The 22,131-nt window shown below is 41.0% G+C and overlaps 2 protein-coding genes across 2 annotated transcripts in view; both read left to right on the top strand.

Moving 5' to 3' along the window:
• LOC113905304 (olfactory receptor 4C12-like) overlaps positions 1 to 22,131 on the top strand; it is a 179,764-nt gene that overhangs the window by 17,705 nt on the left and 139,928 nt on the right. The gene's annotated exons all lie outside the window — the stretch shown is intronic.
• LOC113905307 (olfactory receptor 4X2-like) lies at positions 15,000 to 18,568 on the top strand. The gene has a single exon (XM_027562346.1). The coding sequence runs from the start codon at positions 17,609 to 17,611 to the stop codon at positions 18,536 to 18,538; it is 930 nt and encodes a 309-aa protein (XP_027418147.1). The 5' UTR covers positions 15,000 to 17,608; the 3' UTR covers positions 18,539 to 18,568.

Genomic DNA, 22,131 nt, shown 5'->3' with positions numbered 1-22,131 from the left:
TTCTTTTGGTCCCTATTTGCATGGAAAATCTTTTTCCAGCCCTTCACTTTCAGTCTGTATGTGTCTCCTGTTTTGAGGTGGATCTCTTGTAGACAACATATGTAGGGGTCTTGTTTTTGTATCCATTCAGCCAGTCTTTGTCATTTGGTTGGGGCATTCAACCCATTTACGTTTAAAGTAATTACTGATAAGTATGATCCCGTTGCCATTTACTTTATTGTTTTGGGTTTGAATTTATACACCGTTTTTGTGTTTCCTGTCTAGAGAATATCCTTTAGTATTTGTTGGAGAGCTGGTTTGGTGGTGCAGAATTCTCTCAGCTTTTGCTTGTCTGAGAAGCTTTTGATTTCTCCTTCATATTTGAATGAGATCCTTGCTGGGTACAATAATCTGGGCTGTAGGTTATTTTCTTTCATCACTTTAAGTATGTCTTGCCATTCCCTCCTGGCTTGGAGAGTTCCTATTGAAAGATCAGCTGTTATCCGTATGGGAATTCCCTTGTGTGTTATTTGTTGTTTTTCCCTTGCTGCTTTTAATATTTGTTCTTTTTGTTTGATCTTTGTTAATTTGATTAATATGTGTCTTGGGGTGTTTCGCCTTGGGTTTATCCTGTTTGGGACTCTCTGGGTTTCTTGGACTTGAGTGATTATTTCCTTCCCCATTTTAGGGAAGTTTTCAACTATTATCTCCTCAAGTATTTTCTCATGGTTTTTCTTTTTGTCTTCTTCTTCTGGGACCCCTATGATTCAAATGTTGTAGCATTTAATATTGTCCTGGAGGTCTCTGAGATTGTCCTCATTTCTTTTAATTTGTTTTCTTTTTTCCTCGCTGATTCATTTATTTCTACCATTCTATCTTCTAATTCACTAATCCTATCTTCTGCCTCTGTTAGTCTACTATTTGTTGCCTCCAGAGTGTTTTTGATTTCATTTATTGCATTATTCATTATATATTGACTCTTTTTTATTTCTTCTAGGTCCTTGTTAAATCTTTCTTGCATCTTCTCAATCCTTGTCTCCAGGCTATTTATCTGTGATTCCATTTTGATTTCAAGATTTTGGATCAATTTCACTATCATTATTCGGAATTCTTTATCAGGTAGATTCCCTATCTCTTCCTCTTTGGTTTGGTTTGGTGGGCATTTATCCTGTTCCTTTATCTGCTGGGTATTCCTGTGTCTCTTCATCTTGTTTAAATTGCTGAGTTTGGGGTGTCCTTTCTGTATTCTGGCAATTTGTGGAGTTCTCTTTATTGTGGCGTTTCCTTGCTGTGTGTGGGTTTGTACAGGTGGCTTGTCAAGGTTTCTTGGTTAGGGAAGCTTGTGTCGGTGTTCTGGTGGGTGGAGCTGTATTTCTTCTCTCTGGAGTGCAATGAAGTGTCCAGTAATGAGTTATGAGATGTCTTGGTTTTGGGGTGACTTTGGGCAGCCTGTATCTTGGAGCTCAGGGCTGTGTTCCTTTGTTGGTGGAGAATTTGCTTGGTATGTCTTGCCCTGGAACTTGTTGGCCCTTGTGTGGTGCTTGGTTTCAGTGTCGGTATGGAGGTGTTTGATAAGCTCCTGTCAATTAATGTTTCCTGGAGTCAGGAGTTCCCTGGAGTCAGGGTTTGGACTTAAGCCTCCTGCTTTCAGTTATCGGTCTTATTTTTACAGTAGTTTCAAAACTTCTCCTTCTATACAGCACCATTGATAAAACATCTACGTTAAGGATGAAAAGTTTCTCTACCATGAGGGTCACCCAGAGAGGTTCACAGCATTACATGGAGAAGAGAAGTGGGAGGAGGAAGTTAGAGGTGACCCGAAAGAGATGAGGTGGAATCAATAGAGGAGAAAGTGGGCTAGCCAGTAATCACTTCCTATGTGCATTCCACAACTGGCCCGGTCAGAGATGTTCACGGAGTTATACAGAGAGGAGAAGAAGGAGGAAGGAGAGAGAGGTGGCCAGGAGGATAAAAGTGGGGAATGAAAAGGAGGGAGACAGATCCAGCCAGTAATCAGTTCCCTAAGTGTTTTCCACCATCTGGAACACACAGAAATTCACAGAGTTGGGTAGAGTAGAGAGGGGTTAGGGAGGAGACACAGGTGACCTGGTGGAGAAAAAAGAGAGTCCAAAGGGAGAGAGAGCAGTTAAGCCAGTAATCTCGTTCCCTAGTAAAAAATGGGTACTGAAGATTGGGTTCTTAAAGGTACAAAATTGGTAACAAATACATAAAAGCAAAAATTAAAAATCTAGAGTAGAGTTTGGAATTTCAAAAATACGATGTTAAAGAAAAGAAGGAAAAGAAAGAGGGAAAAAATGAACAAACAAAAACAAACAAGGTCATGAAAATTGTAAAGAAAATATAGGTACAAAGTTGATAACTAATACCAAAAAGCAAAAGTTAAAAATCTAGAGTAGAGTTTGGAATTTCAAAAATACAATGTTAAAAAAAAGAAGAAGAAAAAGAAAGAGAGGAAAAAAACAAACAAACAAAAACAAACGAAGTCACAAAAATTTTAAAGAAAATACAGGTACAAAATTGTTAACAATTACCAAAAAGCATAAATTAAAAATCTACAGTAGCGTTTGGAATTTCAGATATACAATGTTATATAAAAGAAGAAGAGAAAGAAACAGAGAAAAAAAAAAGTCACAGAAATTATAAAAAAAAGTATAGGTACAAAATTGATAACAAATACCAAAAAGCTAAAATTAAAAATCTAGAGTAGAGTTTGGAATTTCAAAAATACAATGTTAAAGAAAAGAAGAAGAAAAAAAAGAAAAAAAAAAACAAACAAGGTCAAAAAAATTATAAAAAATATATATATGAAGTTTGTTTTAAAAAAATAAGGTCTTTTTTTTTTTTTGCAAAGTAATAGGTTATAAAAGTGAAAATTAAAGAAATAATAGAGGACTTAAAATTTTTTTAAAAAAATTAAAAAAAAAGAAAGAAAGAATGATCGTAAAAATAGTAAAAATATATCTAGGACTTTCTCTGTTTTTGTTGTGAGTATTGTGGGTTCAGTTCATTTTTGGCTAGTTCCTTGGTCCAACTTATATTTCTCAAGATCTATAGGCCCCTTCCTATGTAGTTGGTAGTAACCACAAGGTTTTAATCTATTGCCTGTAGCTTCCAAGGTGGTTCCCTCTGTTATTGCTTTTTTTGTTTGCTGGTCTCTTCAGTGTCTGGTTTCCACCCTGACAAAAAGGGGACGGTGGAGGACACTTTTTTTTTTTGTTTTTTAGGCTCACTTGTTCAGTCACGCTGTGGGGAGGGAGGGAGGGATGCTGCAAACAAATAACACTGGTGTGTGCTCGTAGTGCCTCAGCCACACTGGGCCTGCCCCTGCTCATGGCGCGTGTAGCCTCCCTGCCCACACTGCTCAGGCTCTAGGTTGCTCCGCCGGGAACCATCTGTGGCCAGCCCTGGGCTGCATGCACCTCCCAGGTCCAAGCTGCTCAGGTTCAGGCACTCGGGTAGTCCTCAGAGGCGCAGACTTGATTGGGCCTGCGTTTTGTGCTCTTCCCAGGTCCGAGCAGCTCAGGTGATGAGGTGTTTGGCGAGCACGATTGCTGCGACTTATTGCCTCCCTGCTGCTCGGTTATCTAGGTGTACAACTGGTGCACCTTCTCAGGTGGATGTTGACCATCCAGACCCCCAAGAAGTTTTAGTTAGCAAAAAAGCCTGCTTAAGTTTTATAGATGATATCTCTCTGGGGCTGCGATTGCCCCCTTCCGGCTCTGGCTACCTGTCACCGGAGGGGGATGGTCTGTAGCCAGCTATCTCTGTTCAGTCCTTTGTTTCATGTGTGGGCCTGGCGGTGGCTTAGGTTAGGGCTGGCTTTTCGCGTGGTAGATATCCCACAGTCTGGTTTGCTAGCCCAAATTATTTCGCTCAGATAGCGCTCAGGGTATTCAGGCCAGATCCTTACTCTAAGTGATGCAGCCCACGCCACGCCTCCCTGCCCAGCCCCTGCTTGCTAGTGGCATGTGCAGGCGTCTGCGCTGCTTCTGCGCTGGGGGAGTTACCGTAGGGCTCACAATCTGCAGGTTTTAATTGTTTATTTTTCCTCCCTGTTATGTTGCCCTCTGTGCTTCCAAGGCTCGGCACAGATTCGGCAGTGAGAAGGTTTCCTGGTGTTTGGAAACTTCTCTCTTTTTAAGACTCCCTTCCCAGGACGGAGCTCCATCCCTCCCTCTTTTGTCTCTTTTTTTGTCTTTTATATTTTTTCCTACCTCCTTTCGAAGACTTGGGTTGCTTTTCTGGGTGCCTGATATCCTCTGCCGGCATTCAGAAGTTGTTTTGTGGAATTTACTCGGCATTTAAATGTTCTTTTGATGAATTTTTGGGGGAGAAAGTGTGCTTCCCGTCCTACTCCTCCACCATCTTAGCTGTTCTCTCTCTAAGACAGTTTTGCATCTCTGGTCTGATGCTTGTAATGACAACTCTTGTTCTTTTTCTAATAATATTCCACTTACCCCTCAATCTTTGAGATATTTATTATCTGCAATGAGTGAGGCGCTGGGAATACAAATAAAAGTAAATTGTAATCACTACACTCGAGGTGGGGTCATAGTCCCATGGGCTCATGTATGCTAAGTTGCTTCAATAGTGTCTGACTCTTTGCAACGCCATGGACTGTAGCCTGCTAGGCTCCTCTGTCCATGGGTGTCTCCTGGAAAGAAGACTGGAGTGGCTAGCTGTTCCATTCTCCAGGGGATCTTCCTGATCCTGGGATTGAACCTGGGTCTCCTGCACTGCAGGCAGATTCTCTACCATCTGAGCCATAGTGGAAGCCTTTATGAGGCTCTTAGTGTGATATTCAAAGGCTCGTTCAGGAAACCTATGACAGCCTGTGAATGTACAGGTATCTCATCTATAAAATGGATAATAGCACCCAATAATTCCTTTATTAGCACAATAGTTGTTGAAGATCACTTTCTCTTTGGTTATGATATTCAAGGCACTTTACTCATATTCCTCATTTTGTGCTCTCAGGAGTCAGCTGAGTAAATAAATGTAGCAAGGTTAAAAGATTTACCCAGGTCACACAGTAAGTCTTGAGCAAGGTGGCGACCAGGATCGTAAGTCTGCTTCCAGGGCTCTTACCACCTCCAGAGGACTCCATGACAAAGACAGAGTGCATGGCTACCAGTCAGGATGGACCAGGAATTTTGGGGACCAACAATCGATGGTTTCCTGGGATGCTGGGGAGCAGAGCTGGGGAGAATAGGTTGTTAGCATTCCACTCAGTAGTGTCCAGTCCTTCTCCAGCAGAACAGTGCCAGGAGCCGGCATATTGCATATTGAGTGCATATTGCATATTGAGTGCAGCACTTTCCACAGCATCATCTTTCAGGATCTGGAATAGCTCAACTGGAATTCTATCACTGCCAGGAGCCAGCGTGAGGAACTCTGCCATGACAAAGGTTATGAGGAAGGAGGCTCAGCATACGCAAAGGTGGGATTGAGCCTCAGGAGTCCCCCTGGAAATTCTCAAGCATCTACCCCCCAAACCAGAGTCTGCCTACTTTCTGCTTTGTGCTTTCACCTACACCTCTGACTTCACAGGGGGGCTGTCCCCCTCTACCTCTCTCTGAAAAAAGAGTTAGCTTACAGCTCCAGTTAATAATTCCTTGGTGTGACAGTGTTTAACCTACAAACTCCTTTGGAAATCCTCTAGCCTGCCTGAATAGGTTTTTCTGGCCACATGTGATTGTTCAGAGCCTCCCAATTGTGAGAGGCAGGAGATGTTCTAAACTGTCTAACACAGATTCCTTTGAGTAGTTAAAAGATTGATTAGAAATTATATTGGTGAAGGGATTTTCACTTGTTGGGCCAATGTTTGCTGCTAAGTTTCCATATCCCTTTCCTGCTGTGTCCCTGGCAGTGTATTGATATAATTGGTGTAAGTAGTAGCTTTAATGTTTGTAACCTGGGACCCTTGAGTTAATTCTTTTTCTTGTTATAGCCCACCACACCTTTGCTCTGTAGGAATGCAACTTTATCTAATGCTTTTGGAGGGTGGCTCCTGACCAATCACCTTTAGAGAAAAATAAGTTTTCTGAAGAAAGGGTCTTAAAATGTTAACAGGCCTCCGGGCCAGAAGATGATGCAAATCACCTAAGCTTTTGCATATGATAAGTTTGCAGGAAGAAAGCCTGGCTTGCTGCATGACTCTACCCCTTCCCCCATTATCCTCTATGCATAACTTAAGGTATAAAAACTACTTTGGAAAATAAAGTGCGGGCCTTGTTCACCGAAACTTGGTCTCCCCATGTCGTTCTTTCTCTTACCTTCTGGCTGAATTATTCAGCCTCTTTTCTCCACTGAATTTCCTCACTGAGCTATCCTCATTCTATTACTCTTTATATCTTTGATAAATATTTAAATAAATAGGTCGCCTATGCCGTCTCTCCTTCGAATACCCTGGATCAGCCGGGGCTGGACCCCGGCAGAACAGAGACTGTTCCACATTAATCTCCTTTGCTTTGCCCTATTTACTCTAGACAGGGCCAGTTTGTTTAGGATGGAATTTGAAAAGCAGGGTTAGAAGTCCTACTGAAGTAACCATTCATGGATCATTAATTCATTTGGGTCTCAGTTTGTACAAATACAAATGGAGACAGTAATAATACCAGCTTCAGAAGGTTTCAAGGGGATCTTCAGGGCTTTGTACATTCTTATATCAAAGAATGTTGTTCAGGGGTGGCTGCTACCTCTGTTCCTTTATAATGTCTTCTAATCCCTTTTCTCTTCCTATTCCTCACTTTGTCCCTGACCTAAAGCCCTCTAATAACCATATTGATTAGTCCTTCCTCACATGTCTGTTGATCACTTAGCATGTGATAGGTTTGTTCTTTTTTTTTTCCAATCTGTTTGTGTTTCTTCAATACAGGCAAGCACCCAGCTCTTTCTCAGAAAAGTAGCTGAGCTGGAGGAACAAGACAAAGGGTTTCAAGGTGTGAGTGTGGATCGGGGTAAAGCCTGAGATGAGGGTGTACATGAGACATGGACCCCAATATCAGTGCCCACCCCTGAATCCTCACTCCTCACGCATTCTAGGTGGGGCCAGTGAAGTTTGTCCATGGAAACAGGTCTTGGACTTTCTACCACTTCCAACCTTTTTTTTTTTTTTTCATTTCTGCCCTCTCTCTTTCCTAAGGCAAATATTTCCTCCCATTCTGTAGGTTGTCCTTCTGTTTTGTTTTATGGTTTCCATTGCTGTGCAAAAACTTAGAAGTTTGATAGGTCCCATCTGGTTATTTCATCCCAAAGTCACAGTTCAGTTCAGTTGCTCAGTCGTGTCCGACTCTTTGTGACCCCGTGAATTGCAGCACGCCAGGCCTCCCTGTCCATCACCAACTTCCAGAGTTCACTCAGACTCACGTCCATCGAGTCAGTGATGCCATCCAGCCATCTCATCCTCTGTCGTCCCCTTCTCCTCCTACCCCCAATCTCTCCCAGCATCAGAGTCTTTCCCAATGAGTCAACTCTTCGCATGAGGTGGCCAAAGTACTGGAGTTTCAGCTTTAGCATCATTCCTTCCAAAGAAATCCCAGGGCTGATCTCCTTCAGAATGGACTGGTTGCATCTCTTTGCAGTCCAAGGGACTCTCAAGAGTCTTCTCCAACACCACAGTTCAAAAGCATCAATTCTTCGGCGCTCAGCTTTCTTCACAGTCCAACTCTCACATCCATACATGACCACTGGAAAAACCATAGCCTTGACTAGATGGACCTTTGTTGGCAAAGTAATGTCTCTGCTTTTGAATATGCTACCTAGGTTGCTCATAACTTTCTTTCCAAGGAGTAAGCATCTTTTAATTTCGTGGCTGCAGTCACCATCTGCTGTGATTTTGGAGCCCAGAAAAATAAAGTCTGACACTGTTTCCATTGTTTCCCCATCTATTTCCCATGAAGTGATGGGACCAGATGCTATGATCTTTGTTTTCTGAATGTTGAGCTTTAAGCCAACTTTTTCACTCTCCTCTTTCACTTTCATCAAGAGGCTTTTGAGTTCCTCTTCACTTTCTGCCATAAGGGTGGTGTCATCTGCATATCTGAGGTTATTGATATTTCTTCCAGCAATCCTGATTCCAGCTTGTGCTTCTTCCAGCCCAGCGTTTCTCATGATGTGCTCTGCATATAAGTTAAATAAGCAGGGTGACAATATACAGCCTTGACGTACTCCTTTTCCTATTTGGAACCAGTGTGTCATTCCATGTCCAGTTCTAACTGTTGGCTTCCTGACCTGCATACAGATTTCTCAAGAGGCAGGTCAGGTGCTCTGGTATTCCCATCTCTTTCAGAATTTTCCAGAGCTTATTGTGATCCACACAATCAAAGGCTTTGGCATAGTCAATAAAGCAGAAGTAGATGTTTTTCTGGAACTCTCTTGCTTTTTCCATGATCCAGCGGATGTTAGCAATTTGATTTCTGGTTCCTCTGCCTTTTCTAAAACCAGCTTGAACGTGTGGAAGTTCATGGTTCACATATTGCTGAGCCTGGCTTGGAGAATTTTGAGCATTACTTTACTAGCGTGTGAGATGAGTGCAATTGTGCGGTAGTTTGAGCATTCTTTGGCATTGTCTTTCTATGGGACTGGAAGTCCTTATCACAAGGACTGTTCAACATACACAAATCAGCATACACAAATCAATCAATGTGATGCACTTCATCAACAAAAAAGATAAAAACCACGTGATTATTCATTAGATACAGTGAAGCATCTGATAAAATTCAACATCCATTTATGTAAAAGCTCTCACCAAAGTGGGTATATAGGGAGCATATCAAAATATAATAAAAGCTATTTACAACAAACCCTCAGCCAACATAATACTCAGTGGTGAAAAACTGAGTCTTCCTATTAAAATCTGGAAAAAGACAAGGATGAGTACTCTCACCACTTGTTCCATATTGTATTGAAAGTCCTGGTTACAGTCATCAAACAAAAAAAAATGGAATATTACTCAGCCATTAAAAAGAATACATTTGAATCAGTTCTAGTGAGGTGGATGAAACTGGAGCCTATTATACAGAGTGAAGTAAGCCAGAAAGAAAAACACCAATACAGTATACTAACACATGTATATGGAATTTAGAAAAATGGTAACGATAACCCTATATGTGAGACAGAGACACAGATATAAAGAACAGACTTTTGGACTCTGTGGGAGAAGGCGAGAATGGGATGATTTGAGAGAGTAGCATTGAAACATGTATATTATCATATGTGAAACAGATCGCCAGTCCAGGTTCGATGCATGAGACAGGGTGCTCGGAACTGGTGCACTGGGATGACCCTGAGGGATGGGATGGGGAGGGAGGTGGGAGGGGGGTTCAGGATGGGGAACACAGGTACACTCATGGCTGATTCATATCAATGTATGGCAAAAACCACCACAATATTGTAAAGAATTAGCCTCCAATGAAAATAAAAAAATAAAAAAAGAAAGTTATCCAAATTGGAAAGGAAGAGGTAAAACTGTCATTATATGCATATGACATGACACTCTGTGTAGAAAATCCTTAAAACTCCACACAAAAAGCATTAGAACTGACAAATGAATTCAGCAAGTCAGCATATAAAAGAATACAGGAATCTATTGCATTTCTTTAGATGAACAATGAAATATCAGAAAGAGAAAGTAAAAAAACAATCCCTGTTAAAATTGCATAAAAAAAAATCATAGGAGAAAACCCGACCAAGTAGGTGAAAGACTTATATGCTGAGAACTATAAAACACTGATAAAGGAAACTGAAGATGATTCAAAGAAATGAAAAGATATCCCATGCTCCTGGGTTAGAAGAATTAATATTGTTAAAATGGCCATAATCACCCAGAGCAATCTACAGATTTAATGTGATCCCTGTACAATACATGACATTTTTATGGGACTGAACATATGGAAGTCCCCTGCTTTCATTGTATTATTGTTGATTTTCCCCGTTAGTATTAGCTTAACATATAGGATTGGCCAAAAAATTAGTGTGAGTTTTTCTATAAAATCTTATGGAATGAACTTTTTGTCCAACAAAATATTTAGGTGCTTCAGTGTTAGTTGCATATATATTTACAAACGCTACACCTTTTTGATGAATTGACTACTTTATTATTATTTAATGACCGTCATCTCCTATTCCAGTTTTTGTCCTAAAGTCTCCTTTGTCTGATTTAAATATACAGCTATTCTGCCCTCTTTTGGTTTCCATTTGCATGAGCATTTTTTTTCACCACTTTACTCTTGAGTGTGGTGGTGGTTTAGTCACTAAATCATGTCTGACTCTTGTGACTCCATGGACAGTAGCCTGCCAGGCTCCTCTGTCCATGGGATTCTCCAGGCAAGAATACTGGAGTGTGTTGGGGGCCAGAGTGAGGTACTCTGCCTGTGGCAAAGGTCATGAGGAAGGAGGCTCGACATACGCAAAGGCGGGATCGAGCCTCAGGAGTCCCCCTGGAAATCCTCGAGCATCTACCCCCATAACCAGAGCCTGCCTACTTTACTACTTTGTGCTCACCTACACCTCTGACTTTACGGGGACCTGTCCCCCACCACCTCTTTCAGAGAAGGAGTTAACTTAGAGCTCAAGTTAATAATAATTCCTGGGCATGATAAGAGTGTTTTAACCTACAAACTCCTCTGAAGGTTCTCTAGCCTGCCTGACAGGCTTGTCTGGCCACATGTGATTGCTCACAGCCTCCCAACCATGAGAGGCACGAGATGCTTTAAACCTTCTAAAAATAGGTTCCTTAGAAAAGTTAGAAAACTATTAGTATAAGTATAATGGGCTGATTAGAAATTGTATTGGTGAAGGGTTTTTCATTTGTTGAGCCAATGTTTGTTGCTAAGTCTCCACATCCCCTGCCCTTACACACATTAATGAATATATAGAAGAAATAAGTATTAACCTTTAATATTAATCACGTTAGACCTTAGGCTAAGTAAATTCTTTTTAACTAAAACCCACTACACCCTCACCCTGTAGGAATGTAACTTTATTTGGGTGGCATCTGTTTTAAGAATAATTACCCCTGGAGAAATAAGTGTCCTGGTTGACTGACCGTTGTCACAAGGAGAGGGTCATAAATTGTCAGCAGGCCCCCCTGGCCAGAAGATGATGTAACACCCCTAAGACCTCTGTATACATTTGTATGAAGCACCTGACTTTGATAAAAGTCAGGACTGCTGACCCCGCGTGACTTTTGCATAACATCTCAGTGTATAAAAGTAGACCATGGAAAATAAAGAATTGGGATCAGTTTCTCGAAATACTGGTCTCCCCATGTCGCTCTCTCTCTCACTCTGGCTGAGTCTCCATCTGGAGCACGGAACCCGCCATGCTTACTAATTATGCCTGGGCTTCTAAGATCCGACCGGGGAGGCCTCAGTGTCTCCTCTCCTTCGGGAGAACGGAAGGATGCCTGCGGCCTACGTAAGTGGTGCAAACTTCTTGTCTTGAAGTTTTATTGGTCTCCCGTGTAAACCAAGCTACTCAGCCTCTTTTCTCCACTGAATTTTCCTACTGAGCTATCCTCATCCTATTACTCTTTATATCTTTGATAAAATATTTAAATAAATAGGTCGCCGACGCCGTCCCCGCTTCAAATACCCTGGATCAGCCGGGGCTGGACCCCGGCAGGAGTGGGTTGCCATTTCCTTCTCCAGGAAATCTTCCCAACCCAAGGATTGAACCCAGGTCTCCTGCATTGCAGGCAGATTCTTTACCAACTGAGCTACGAGGGAAGCCCTTCTCTTGGGTGTAGATTTTCCTAAAGCTGATAATGGGTATTGTGTAACAGCATATAACTGAGTCTTCTTTTTATTTTTTTAAATCCTTCCAGCAACTCTGTGCTTTTGATTGGAGAATTCACTCCCCTTATCCTTACAGCAGTGATTGAAATGTAAAGAATTACTATTGCCATTTGATTGTCTTCTGGCTGTTTTCTAGTTGATTTTTTGATTCTTTTGCTGACTACATTTTTGAATTGGTAACTTTGCGTGGTGTTGTGCTCTGATTTCCTTGCCTTTATTCTTTTTGAATCTACTGTAGGTTTTGCTTGTGGTTACCATGAAGCTTACATGAAACAGCAGCACAGTGTGTCGATGGCAACTTAATTCAGTTGCATACAACAACTCTACCCTCTTACGTCTCCTTTAATGTCTTTAATGTTGTAATATGCCTCTTTTTATATTGCATATTCTTTCACAAACTACAGTAGTTGTGGTTATTTTTGATACTCATGTCCTTTAACCTTTATACTAGAGTTAAGCGGTTACACACCATTTGTTACAGTATTAGATTTTCAGAAATTGACTATACATTTTCTTTATTCAGTGTGTTATATATTTTTCATATATTTTCATGTTCTACCTAATGTTTTCTACTTTAGCCAAACAAACTGTCTGTATTTCTTGTAAGATAGGTGGAATTGAATTTTTTTAGCTATTTGTCTGAGAAAGTCTTTTTTCCCTTTATTACTGAGTGATAACTTTTCTGGATAGAGTATTCTGTGTTGGAAAATTTTTTTTTGTTGTTCAATAATTTCAGAATATCAATTCATTTTCTACAGGCCTCTAAGATTTTGGCTGAGAAATCTTTTGATAATCTCATGGAGGTCCTTTGCAGGCTTCAAACTTCTTTCCTCTTGCTGCTTTTAGGATTCACTCGTGACTTTTACAATTTTATTATAATGTGTCTTGAGAAGGTAATTTTGGATTGGCATAATGAGTTTTGTCTGCCTCTTGCCCCATACATCTGTGGATGAGACTCTTCTCAAGTTCCTTGGCATATGGAGCTGGATCCCACATGTCCCATAGATGGACTTCTTCATGGGTAGATGCCAAATATTTATTGTTAAATGAAGGGAGGAGACAAAAGTGAGGGTGTCTTAAGCCACCATGATGCTGCTGTCACTCTATATTTTCAGGCATTTGAGGCAATTCAGTCCTTCTGTTTTAAGGCTCCTTTGGCCAGTTTTGCTGAATAGTTTTTGCTTACCAGGCACAGTACTTGGCACAATATAGCTGCTTAATAAATATTTGTTACATAGATATTGTCTGTAACATAGCACCTCTCCTATTTTTTATGCTAAATATGCTTATATGGTTGACTCTTGAAACACGTGGATTTGAACTATGCAGGGCCACTTATATGAGGTTTATTTCCAATAAGTATATTGAAAAATTTTTGGAGATTTGTGACAGTTTGAAAAACTTTAGAGGAACCATGTAGCACAGAAATACCTTGAAAATTATGAAAAAGTTAGGTATGTCATTAGTAAAATACACATGAATAGATATGAATCTACTTTACCATTTGCTACAATTAAATATATACAAATCCATCACAAGCAGTGAAAATTTGTCAAAAATATGCACATTTAATATTAATATTACTTAAATATTGGAAGCTTTTATGTAATTATTTGCTAATCTTCTTCCTAGTGCTTTTTTTCAATATAGAGAATAATGATTAATTAGGGTTTGCATTCTCAAAGCGATTGCATTAAAATCTTTAAAACAATCTTAAAATATATCATTATAATTTTCTCCTTAATTATGAGTTGAAATTTCTCATCTTGTTTCAGCTTTAATTTTACTCAAGACTGCATTAATGACATTCATGAATAGCACTGGTGTAGAGTACATTGATTCTGCAAAGTGCCATTATGGCATTGGTAAAACATTTTGTTGCAGAGACAAAGCAGATTAATAAACATATGCAATCAAAGTCCAGTTTTAATAAACACCAATTCAGATTTTTGTTTCCTCTTTAGCAGGGTATCTGAATAGCAATAGTATTGTGATTTGGCTCAGATAAGCTATGCAGCAGAGGCTATCCTGTGCATTATAGGATGTTTCTTAGCATCTCTGGCCTCTGCCCACTAGATGCTAATAACACCTCCTCCCCTGCAAGTTGGTTCAATGAAAAATGTGTCCAGATATTGCCAAATATACTCTTGAAGGCAAAAACTGCTCACAGTTGAGATCTACTCTTCTGTACCCTCATCCACACCAAAGGCCAGTAGAAGTGCTATCTCAGTTTACTGACACCACCCATACCAGACCACCTGATCTGCCTCTTGAGAAATCTGTATGCAGGTCAGGAAGCAACAGTTAGAACTGGACATGGAACAACAGACTGGTTCCAAATAGGAAAAGGAGTACGTCAAGGCTGTATATTGTCACCCTGCTTATTTAACTTCTATGCAGAGTACATCATGAAAAACACGGGGCTGGAAGAAACACAAGCTGGAATCAAGATTGCCGGGAGAAATATCAATAACCTCAGATATGCAGATGACACCACCCTTATGGCAGAAAGTGAAGAGGAACTCAAAAGCTTCTTGATGAAAGTGAAAGAGGAGAGTGAAAAAGTTGGCTTAAAGCTCAACATTCAGAAAACGAAGATCATGGCATCCGGTCCCATCACTTCATGGGAAATAGATGGGGAAACAGTGGAAACAGTATCAGACTTTATTTTTCTGGGCTCCAAAATCACAGCAAATGGTGACTGCAGCCATGAAATTAAAAGACGCTTACTCCTTGGAGGGAAAGTTATGACCAACCTAGATAGCATATTGAAAAGCAGAGACATTACTTTGCCAACAAAGGTCCGTCTAGTCAAGGCTATGGTTTTTCCTGTGGTCATGTATGGATGTGAGAGTTGGACTGTGAAGAAGGCTGAGCGCCGAAGAATTGATGCTTTTGAACTGTGGTGTTGGAGAAGACTCTTGAGAGTCCCTTGGACTGCAAGGAGATCCAACCAGTCCATTCTGAAGGAGATCAGCCCTGGGATTTCTTTGGAAGGAATGATGCTAAAGCTGAAACTCCAGTACTTTGGCCACCTCATGTGAAGAGTTGACTCAATGGAAAAGACTCTGATGCTGGGAGGGATTGGGGTCAGGAGGAGAAGGGGATGACAGAGGATGAGATGGCTGGATGGCATCACTGACTCGATGGATGTGAGTCTGGGTGAACTCCGGGAGTTGGTGATGGACAGGGAGGCCTGGCGTGCTGTGATTCATGGGGTCGCAAAGAGTCGGACACGACTAAGCGACTGAACTGAACGGAACCCATATTCCTTGGACCCATCCTTTGAACGGTGTCATTTCATGTAAAGTCAAATATCTGAGTTCACGATAAAAGCTGGATCTAACTGACCTCTAAACAGCATGGAGCCCCATAGCCTAAGTACCCTGTGAACACTGGGTGAAATTAATTTACCATTCCCTATTGATATCTGGAGTTATGTTACCTATGAGGAAGTTTGAGGTGTTAGTATCCAGGTCCTGCTTCCCATGAGGTAGGTGCCTGATTAGGAAGGGGCCAGGCATGGGTCTCTGGGGACCAATCTTCTCTCACTTGATCACCATGCCTTCCTCCCTGGTATCTCTCAGCTACGTGAACTCAGGCTGAGTCACCAGGATTCTTATATCTCTAGGGAACACAAGGGAGGCAAGTTTACTCTGCTCTTGTTTTAAATCAGCAGAGTGGACCTTCTGGCTTAGTCTCAACATTCCCAAGCCTGAGGCTGCAGAGGAGCGGATTCTCCATCTGGTGAATCCTGAGATGTATGAGCTCTCTTTGGTTGCTTGGCCTTAATGGTTTTAGACTGAATAACTGGGAAACTGCATGCTCTAGGGGATGTTCTTGGGGGTATTATTTGCCTCTCTGTGGTCAGAACAGAAAAAAGAATTGTGGTGAGACAGTAAACACTGGGGTGAGTTTTATTTTGTGAGCATGTGATGGTTGCTTTCAAAATTTCACTTTGAAAGCAAAGGGAATATTGTAAGACATCCATGGCATTTTACAAAGTGCTTCACATTGATCTGGTCTCTGCCTGAGGCAAGCACTGTGCTAGACACGGGACACAGGGATGGAGAATACATGGTGTTAATCTTTTGTTCTTTCAACATTTAATGAATATTTACAATGTACCAAATACTGTGCTCAGAAGCTAGGAAAGATCTGTATTTCCTGCTTATTCTATGCATATTCACTGAGTACTGTATTGTGATGGATATTCAGTTGGCACCAGAGATGGAGTGTTGAGCAGCTTATAATCTCTGCCCCAGTAAACTCACAATTTAGTGGAGCAGATGATCACAGAACACAGTTATAAGTCAGTGTGTAAGATGCTGTGATTTCAAAATGTCTTGAGAGAGGAGGTATCACTGACTGTAAGGGTCTATAGATTGGGAAATGGATTTCCTATGTCTGAGAAGCTTCCAAGGCAGCACAGTATATGAATACTTAACTTCTTCTGGGATGGGCTAGGAGGGAGATATATGGCATCTGATTGTGAGGTAGGTTTTATCTCCATGGAACAGTGTGGATTTGAGTCTCTGAGAGGGTAACTAACTTTCTAGATTAGTTACCACCTGTAGTAATTGGAATGTGAACCTAGGAGTCCAGCAGTGGTTTCTTCTAGGAGTGATTTGGTAAAATTCTCAAAAGATCTGAGGGTTTAGTGATGGTCTCTGCAGTCATAAACTCTATTGGTGATTTCCTTATAGCGGTGACTTGTGATAGTCCATAATCATCTGTTGCCAGTGTTCAAGGAAGGATGCTTTGTGGTGTGAGTGGATGTCACATGACTCCTGGTCTCAGGTGCCCTGGAGTCCACCTCTAGAAGGGACCATGTTGATGCAGTTTGATCTCAGTCACCTTGACCACAGCCAGCATGGGTGAAGATAGTCTGCTAACCAGTCAATGCACAATCGTGGCGATGTTTTGAGGTGTTGGAAGGCCTGCCTTCTTATAAGGATGTGTCATAGTCGGCATTTTGGGTGGAGAGTGGTTTGTACTTCTGTTGCCACTGAGGGACAGAAGCCAGAAAGAAGTGAAGGTACCTGTAAAGAGAAGAATTGTGAATTGATTGAGCTGGAACTTTTGCAAGGAACTAGGTCACCTGGTGACCGAATGTAGAAGCAGATAATTAAGTGAAGAAGCAGAAATAAGAGACCATGCTGAATGTCCAGGGAAATTTCTTCAGAAGACCCTGAAGGGTATATGGGAAGGTGAGACTCCTATTCTGAAAAGCAGAAAGGGAGAGGAGCAAAAGGAAGTAGGATGAAGGAAATCTGCAGGCGAAAGACAGAAGCACTCAGTGGCAATAGAGACAGTTACTATGGACACAGCAGTGCTGTACCTGCTGCCCTACGTCATCCAGTGAGGCAATCAGTCTCCTAATAGACTTCTCCTAGTTCAGCCTCTGGTCCACTAGTCCAATTTCTGCATACCAAGCATACCTGCATACCAAGCCTTTGGGTCCACTAACATTTTTGATGATTACTCATTGTCTGTTGAGCAAACCCCAAAGTCCATAATAGTCCTTTGTGAATTGGTACTAGATCCTGTCTCCAACTTTATGGTTGCTATTCTTCACTTTACTCCAGCCTCGCTCAAATTTCTATAGTTTGCACTTCCTCCATGGCTTCCTTGCAGTGTTCTTTCCTTCTTTTCTAAATAACTAAATTCTACTTATCATTCAGTACCCAGCTCACAAGCTTCTCACACTTAAAACAGATTGTTATGTAAATTTCCCACTTAATGTAGGAGTCTTGTTTCCTGTCATTTCAGATCACCCTTCCAAATTCCTGCCTCCTGGTGGCTGTATCATGGCTAAAACACACAATGTGACAGAATTCATTTTCCTGGGACTTTCTTCCAATCCAGAGGTGCAGAAAGTCTGCTTTGTGATGTTTCTGCTCCTGTACACAGCCATTGTGCTGGGGAATCTCCTCATTGTCCTCACTGTCATGAGCAGCAGAAGCCTTGGTTCCCCCATGTACTTCTTCCTGAGCTACCTGTCCTTTGTGGAGATCTGCTACGCCTCGACGACAGTCCCCAAACTCATCTCAGATCTGCTGGCTGAGAGGAAAGCCATACCTCTGTGGGGCTGCATGTCACAGTTTTTCTTTATCCACTTGTTTGGTGGCACTGAGGCTTTCTTGCTCACTGTGATGGCCTATGACCGCTACGTGGCCATCTGCAAGCCCCTCAGCTACACCACCATCATGAGCCGGCAAGCGTGTGCCTTCCTGGTGGGAGCAGCATGGGTGGGGGCCTTTGTGCATTCCTTGCTTGATAGCCTTCTCGTCTTCTGCTTGCCCTTCTGTGGCCCCAATGTGATCGACCACTATTTCTGTGACGTGCTTCCCCTGCTCAAACTTGCCTGCTCTGACACCGTCCTCATTGGTCTTCTGATCGTTGCCAACGGGGGGACCCTGTCTGTGATCAGCTTTGTGGTCCTCTTAGCCTCCTATGTGGTCATCTTGCTCCATCTGAGGACTCGGAGCTCCGCGGGGCGGCACAAGGCCCTGTCCACCTGTGGGGCCCACGTCACTGTGGTCACCTTGTTCTTTGGGCCCTGCATCTTCATCTATCTGAGACCTTCTACCACGCTGTCTGTGGACAAGACGGTGGCCGTGTTCTACACGGTGATCACCCCACTGCTCAACCCTGTCATCTACTCCCTGAGAAATGCTGAAGTGAAGAAGGCCATGAAGAGGCTGTGGGTCAGAGCAATGAAACTAGAAGAGAGGTAGAGGCTGAGCTTGGTATCTTGGTATTAACATCCATCACCACAAATAGTTACATATATTATATATGTATATTACATATATGTAATATATATATATATATATATATATTTTTTTTTTTTAACCTTGTGAGAATCCATTTTCCCCCCCAGTCCAGCTGTGTTGCTTGTGGCATCTTAATTTCCTGAGCAGGAATGGAGACTGCATCCTCATCATTGAAACCTTGTAGTCCTAACCATGAGACTGTCAGGGAATTCCTCTTCTTTTTGAAAAATCCATCCAGCAAGTCTGTGCCTTTTGATTGGAGAATTCAATCTATTTATCCTTAAAATAATCATTGAAATGTAAAGCCTTACTGTTTCCATTTGATGAAATACTTTCTGGCTGTTTTGTGGTTAATTTTAATACTCTTGTTACCTACATTTGTGAATTGGTGACTTTGCATGGCATTATCCTCTTATTTCCTTATCTTTATTTCTTGTGAATCTACTGTAGATTTGCCTTGTGGTTATTATGATGCTTACATAAAAGACAACAAACTAGTCTACCTTATGTTGTTAGCAACTTAATTCAATTGCATACAAACACTTTACCCTCTTATAGCTACCAAATGTCTTCAATATTACAACATGCCTCTTTTTATATTGTGTGTTCTTTCATAAATTATAGTAGCTATGATTACTTTGCCACTCATATCTTTTAACTTTTATACCATAGTTAAGTGGTTAACACATCTATTACAGTATTAGATTTTCAGAATATGACTATACATTTGCTTTATTTTATGTGTTGAATAGTTTCCATATATTTTCATGTTACTAGTCACTGTCTTTTTTTATTTTACCATAAGGAACTTTTGACACTTCTTGTAAGGTATGTCTGGTGATATTGAATTATCCTAGGTGTTTATCTGTGAAAAATTTTTTCTTCTTTATTTCTGAATGATAACTTTTCTGGATAGAGTATTCTGGGTTGGCATGTTTTTTGTTTTTTTTTTTTTCAATAATTTGAGAATATCTTTTCATTCCGTTCAAGCCTGCAAGATTTCTGCTATGAAATCTGCTGATAATCTAATGGAGGTTTCTTTGCTGGCTTCAAACTTCTCTTCTCTCTCTGCTTTGAAGATTATCCCTTTGTGTTTGATTTTTACAGTTTTGTTATAATATGTTTTGAGAAGGTCATTTTGGATTGATATAAGGAATAATTTATTACTTTCATGACTTGAATGCCCAAATCTCTCTCCAGGTTTGGAGAGTCTTCTGTAATTTCTTCAAATAAGCTGTCTGACCCCTTCTCTTTTTCTTTGGAATGACAATGATATTGATTTTTTTTTTTTTGATGATCTCCTATAGGTAACATTTCTTCACCTTTTAATTTTTTTCTATTCAGCATTGGATATTCCAATGTTTCTATTCTGTGTCTGGGCTTCCCTGGTGGCTCAGATGGCAAATAATTCACCTGCAATGAGGGAGGCGTGGGTTTGAACCCTGGATTGGGAAGGTCCCCTGGAGGAGGGAATGGCAACCCACTCCAGTATTCTTGCCTGGAGAATCCCCATTAACAAAGGATCCTGGCTATGGGATCACAAAGAGTTGGACATGACTGAGCAACTAAACACATTCTGTATATACTGATTTTTTTTTCTAGGTCTACTCTGTTCTTGATGCTCTCTATTGCATTTTCTATCTATTGAATTCTTCAGAAATTCAGCTCCAGAATTTCTGTTTAGTTCTTTTGTATGATCACTAATCTTTGTTAATTGTCTCATTTTGATCATGTATTGTTTGCCTGATTTCATTGGATTGTCTTGCTATGATTTCTTGAAACTCAGTGAATTTCCTTAAAGGAAATTTTGAATTATCTATTATTTATCTAAATTGTAGATCTCCATGTCTTTGGGTTTGGTTACAGGAAGATTACCGCAATCTTTTGGTGTTGTCTTGTTTCCTTGATATTTTATGTTCCTGGGAATTTTGCATTGTTCTTCTTGCATTTGATTTAACTGCCACTTGCTCTGTTATTTACCAATTGCTTTAGGATAAAATATCTTTCATCAGTCTTGCTACTGATTCTAAGATGTTATAGATTCTAAGGCTTTCTCATACTTTGTATAGATGTACCAGCTCTAAACCTCTTGCTTCCTTTGTGGCATAATTCTTAAGATTATTTGTATTCTTTTGAGCCTACACTGTGTCAATGGAACTGTCTCTCTCCTTTTCCCCTGGATACAGTGCACAGTACAGGTTTATGCCCACACACCTGGTGCTATTTCTACATGTCCGCCTATCTGTTAGAACCTGATCTTGCTGTTGCTCTTGGGAGTATGCATTGGGAGTTGGCTGCAGAAGAGGGGAAGGTGGGAGCTTGCATGCACGTGTGCTGGGGATGCCAGTGGTTTAGCTGGCTGTTCCTGGATGAGATTTGCTCCATGACTTGTGAACAATCTTCCTGATGGAATCTAGAATTCAATCAGTATGAACTTGTTGTTCAGTCACTAAGCTGTATCCAACTCTTTGTGACCCCGTGGACTGTAGCACACCCGACTTCCCTGTCCTTTATTATCTCCCAGAGTTCACTCAAATTCATGTCCATTGAGTTGGTGATGCCATCCAACCATCTCATCCTCTGTCACCTGCTTCTTTGGTCTTCAATCTTTCCCAACATCCAGGTCTTTTAAATGAGTCAGTTCTTTGCATCATGTGGCCAAAGTATTGGAGCTTCAGCTTCAGCATCAGTCCCTCCAATGAATATTCAGGACTGATTTCCTTTAGGATTGACTGGTTTGATCTCCTTGCTATCCAAGGGACACTCAAGAGTCTTCTCCAACACCACAATTCAAAAGCATCAATTCTTCATTGCTCAGCCTTCTTTCTGGTCCATCTATCACATCTGTATATTACTACTAGAAAAAACCATAGCTTTGACTATATGCACCTTTGCCAGCAAAGTGATGTTTTGCTTTTTAATATGCTATCTAGGTATGTCATAGCTTTTCTCCCAAGGTTTAAGTGTCTTTTAATTTCATGGCTGGAGTCACCATCTGCTGTGATTTTGAAGCTCAAGAAAATTAAGTCTGTCACGGTTTCCATTGTTTCCTCATCTATTTGCCAAGAAGTGATGGGACCGGATGCCATGATCTTTGTTTTTTGAATATTGAGTTTTAAACCAGCTTTTGCTCTCTCCTTTTTCACCTCCATCAAGAGGCTCTTTACTTATAGTGGTATCATTTGTATATCTGAGGTTGTTGATGTTTCTCCTAGCTATCTTGATTCCAGCTTGTGATTCATTCAGCCTGGCATTTTGCATGATGTATTCTGCATATAAATTAAATAAGCAGGGTGAACTTAAGTCTGTTTAATAAATTCAAGAATCCAAAATTCCTCACCACCCATCTGCTTCCTCCTTCCCTCCCTATCTGTGCTAATCATGAAACCCCCCATACAATTCTCTGGAAGCTGTGAGGGTGAAACGAGCCTTCTCAGTAGCATCCTGCAGAGCTGGTGAAGTCATATGTTCACTCACCAGCTCTCCTTTTCTCCTGTGGGAAAATCACAGGCAACCAAGGTCAGCCCTAAGTTGTGCCCCTTTGGGGGAGGAGT

Source organism: Bos indicus x Bos taurus, chromosome 15 (genome assembly GCF_003369695.1).
Source record: "Bos indicus x Bos taurus breed Angus x Brahman F1 hybrid chromosome 15, Bos_hybrid_MaternalHap_v2.0, whole genome shotgun sequence".
Lineage (NCBI taxonomy): Eukaryota > Metazoa > Chordata > Mammalia > Artiodactyla > Bovidae > Bos > Bos indicus x Bos taurus.
The sequence above is the reverse complement of the archived record's forward strand: the minus strand, read 5'-3'. Positions and strand labels throughout refer to the sequence as shown.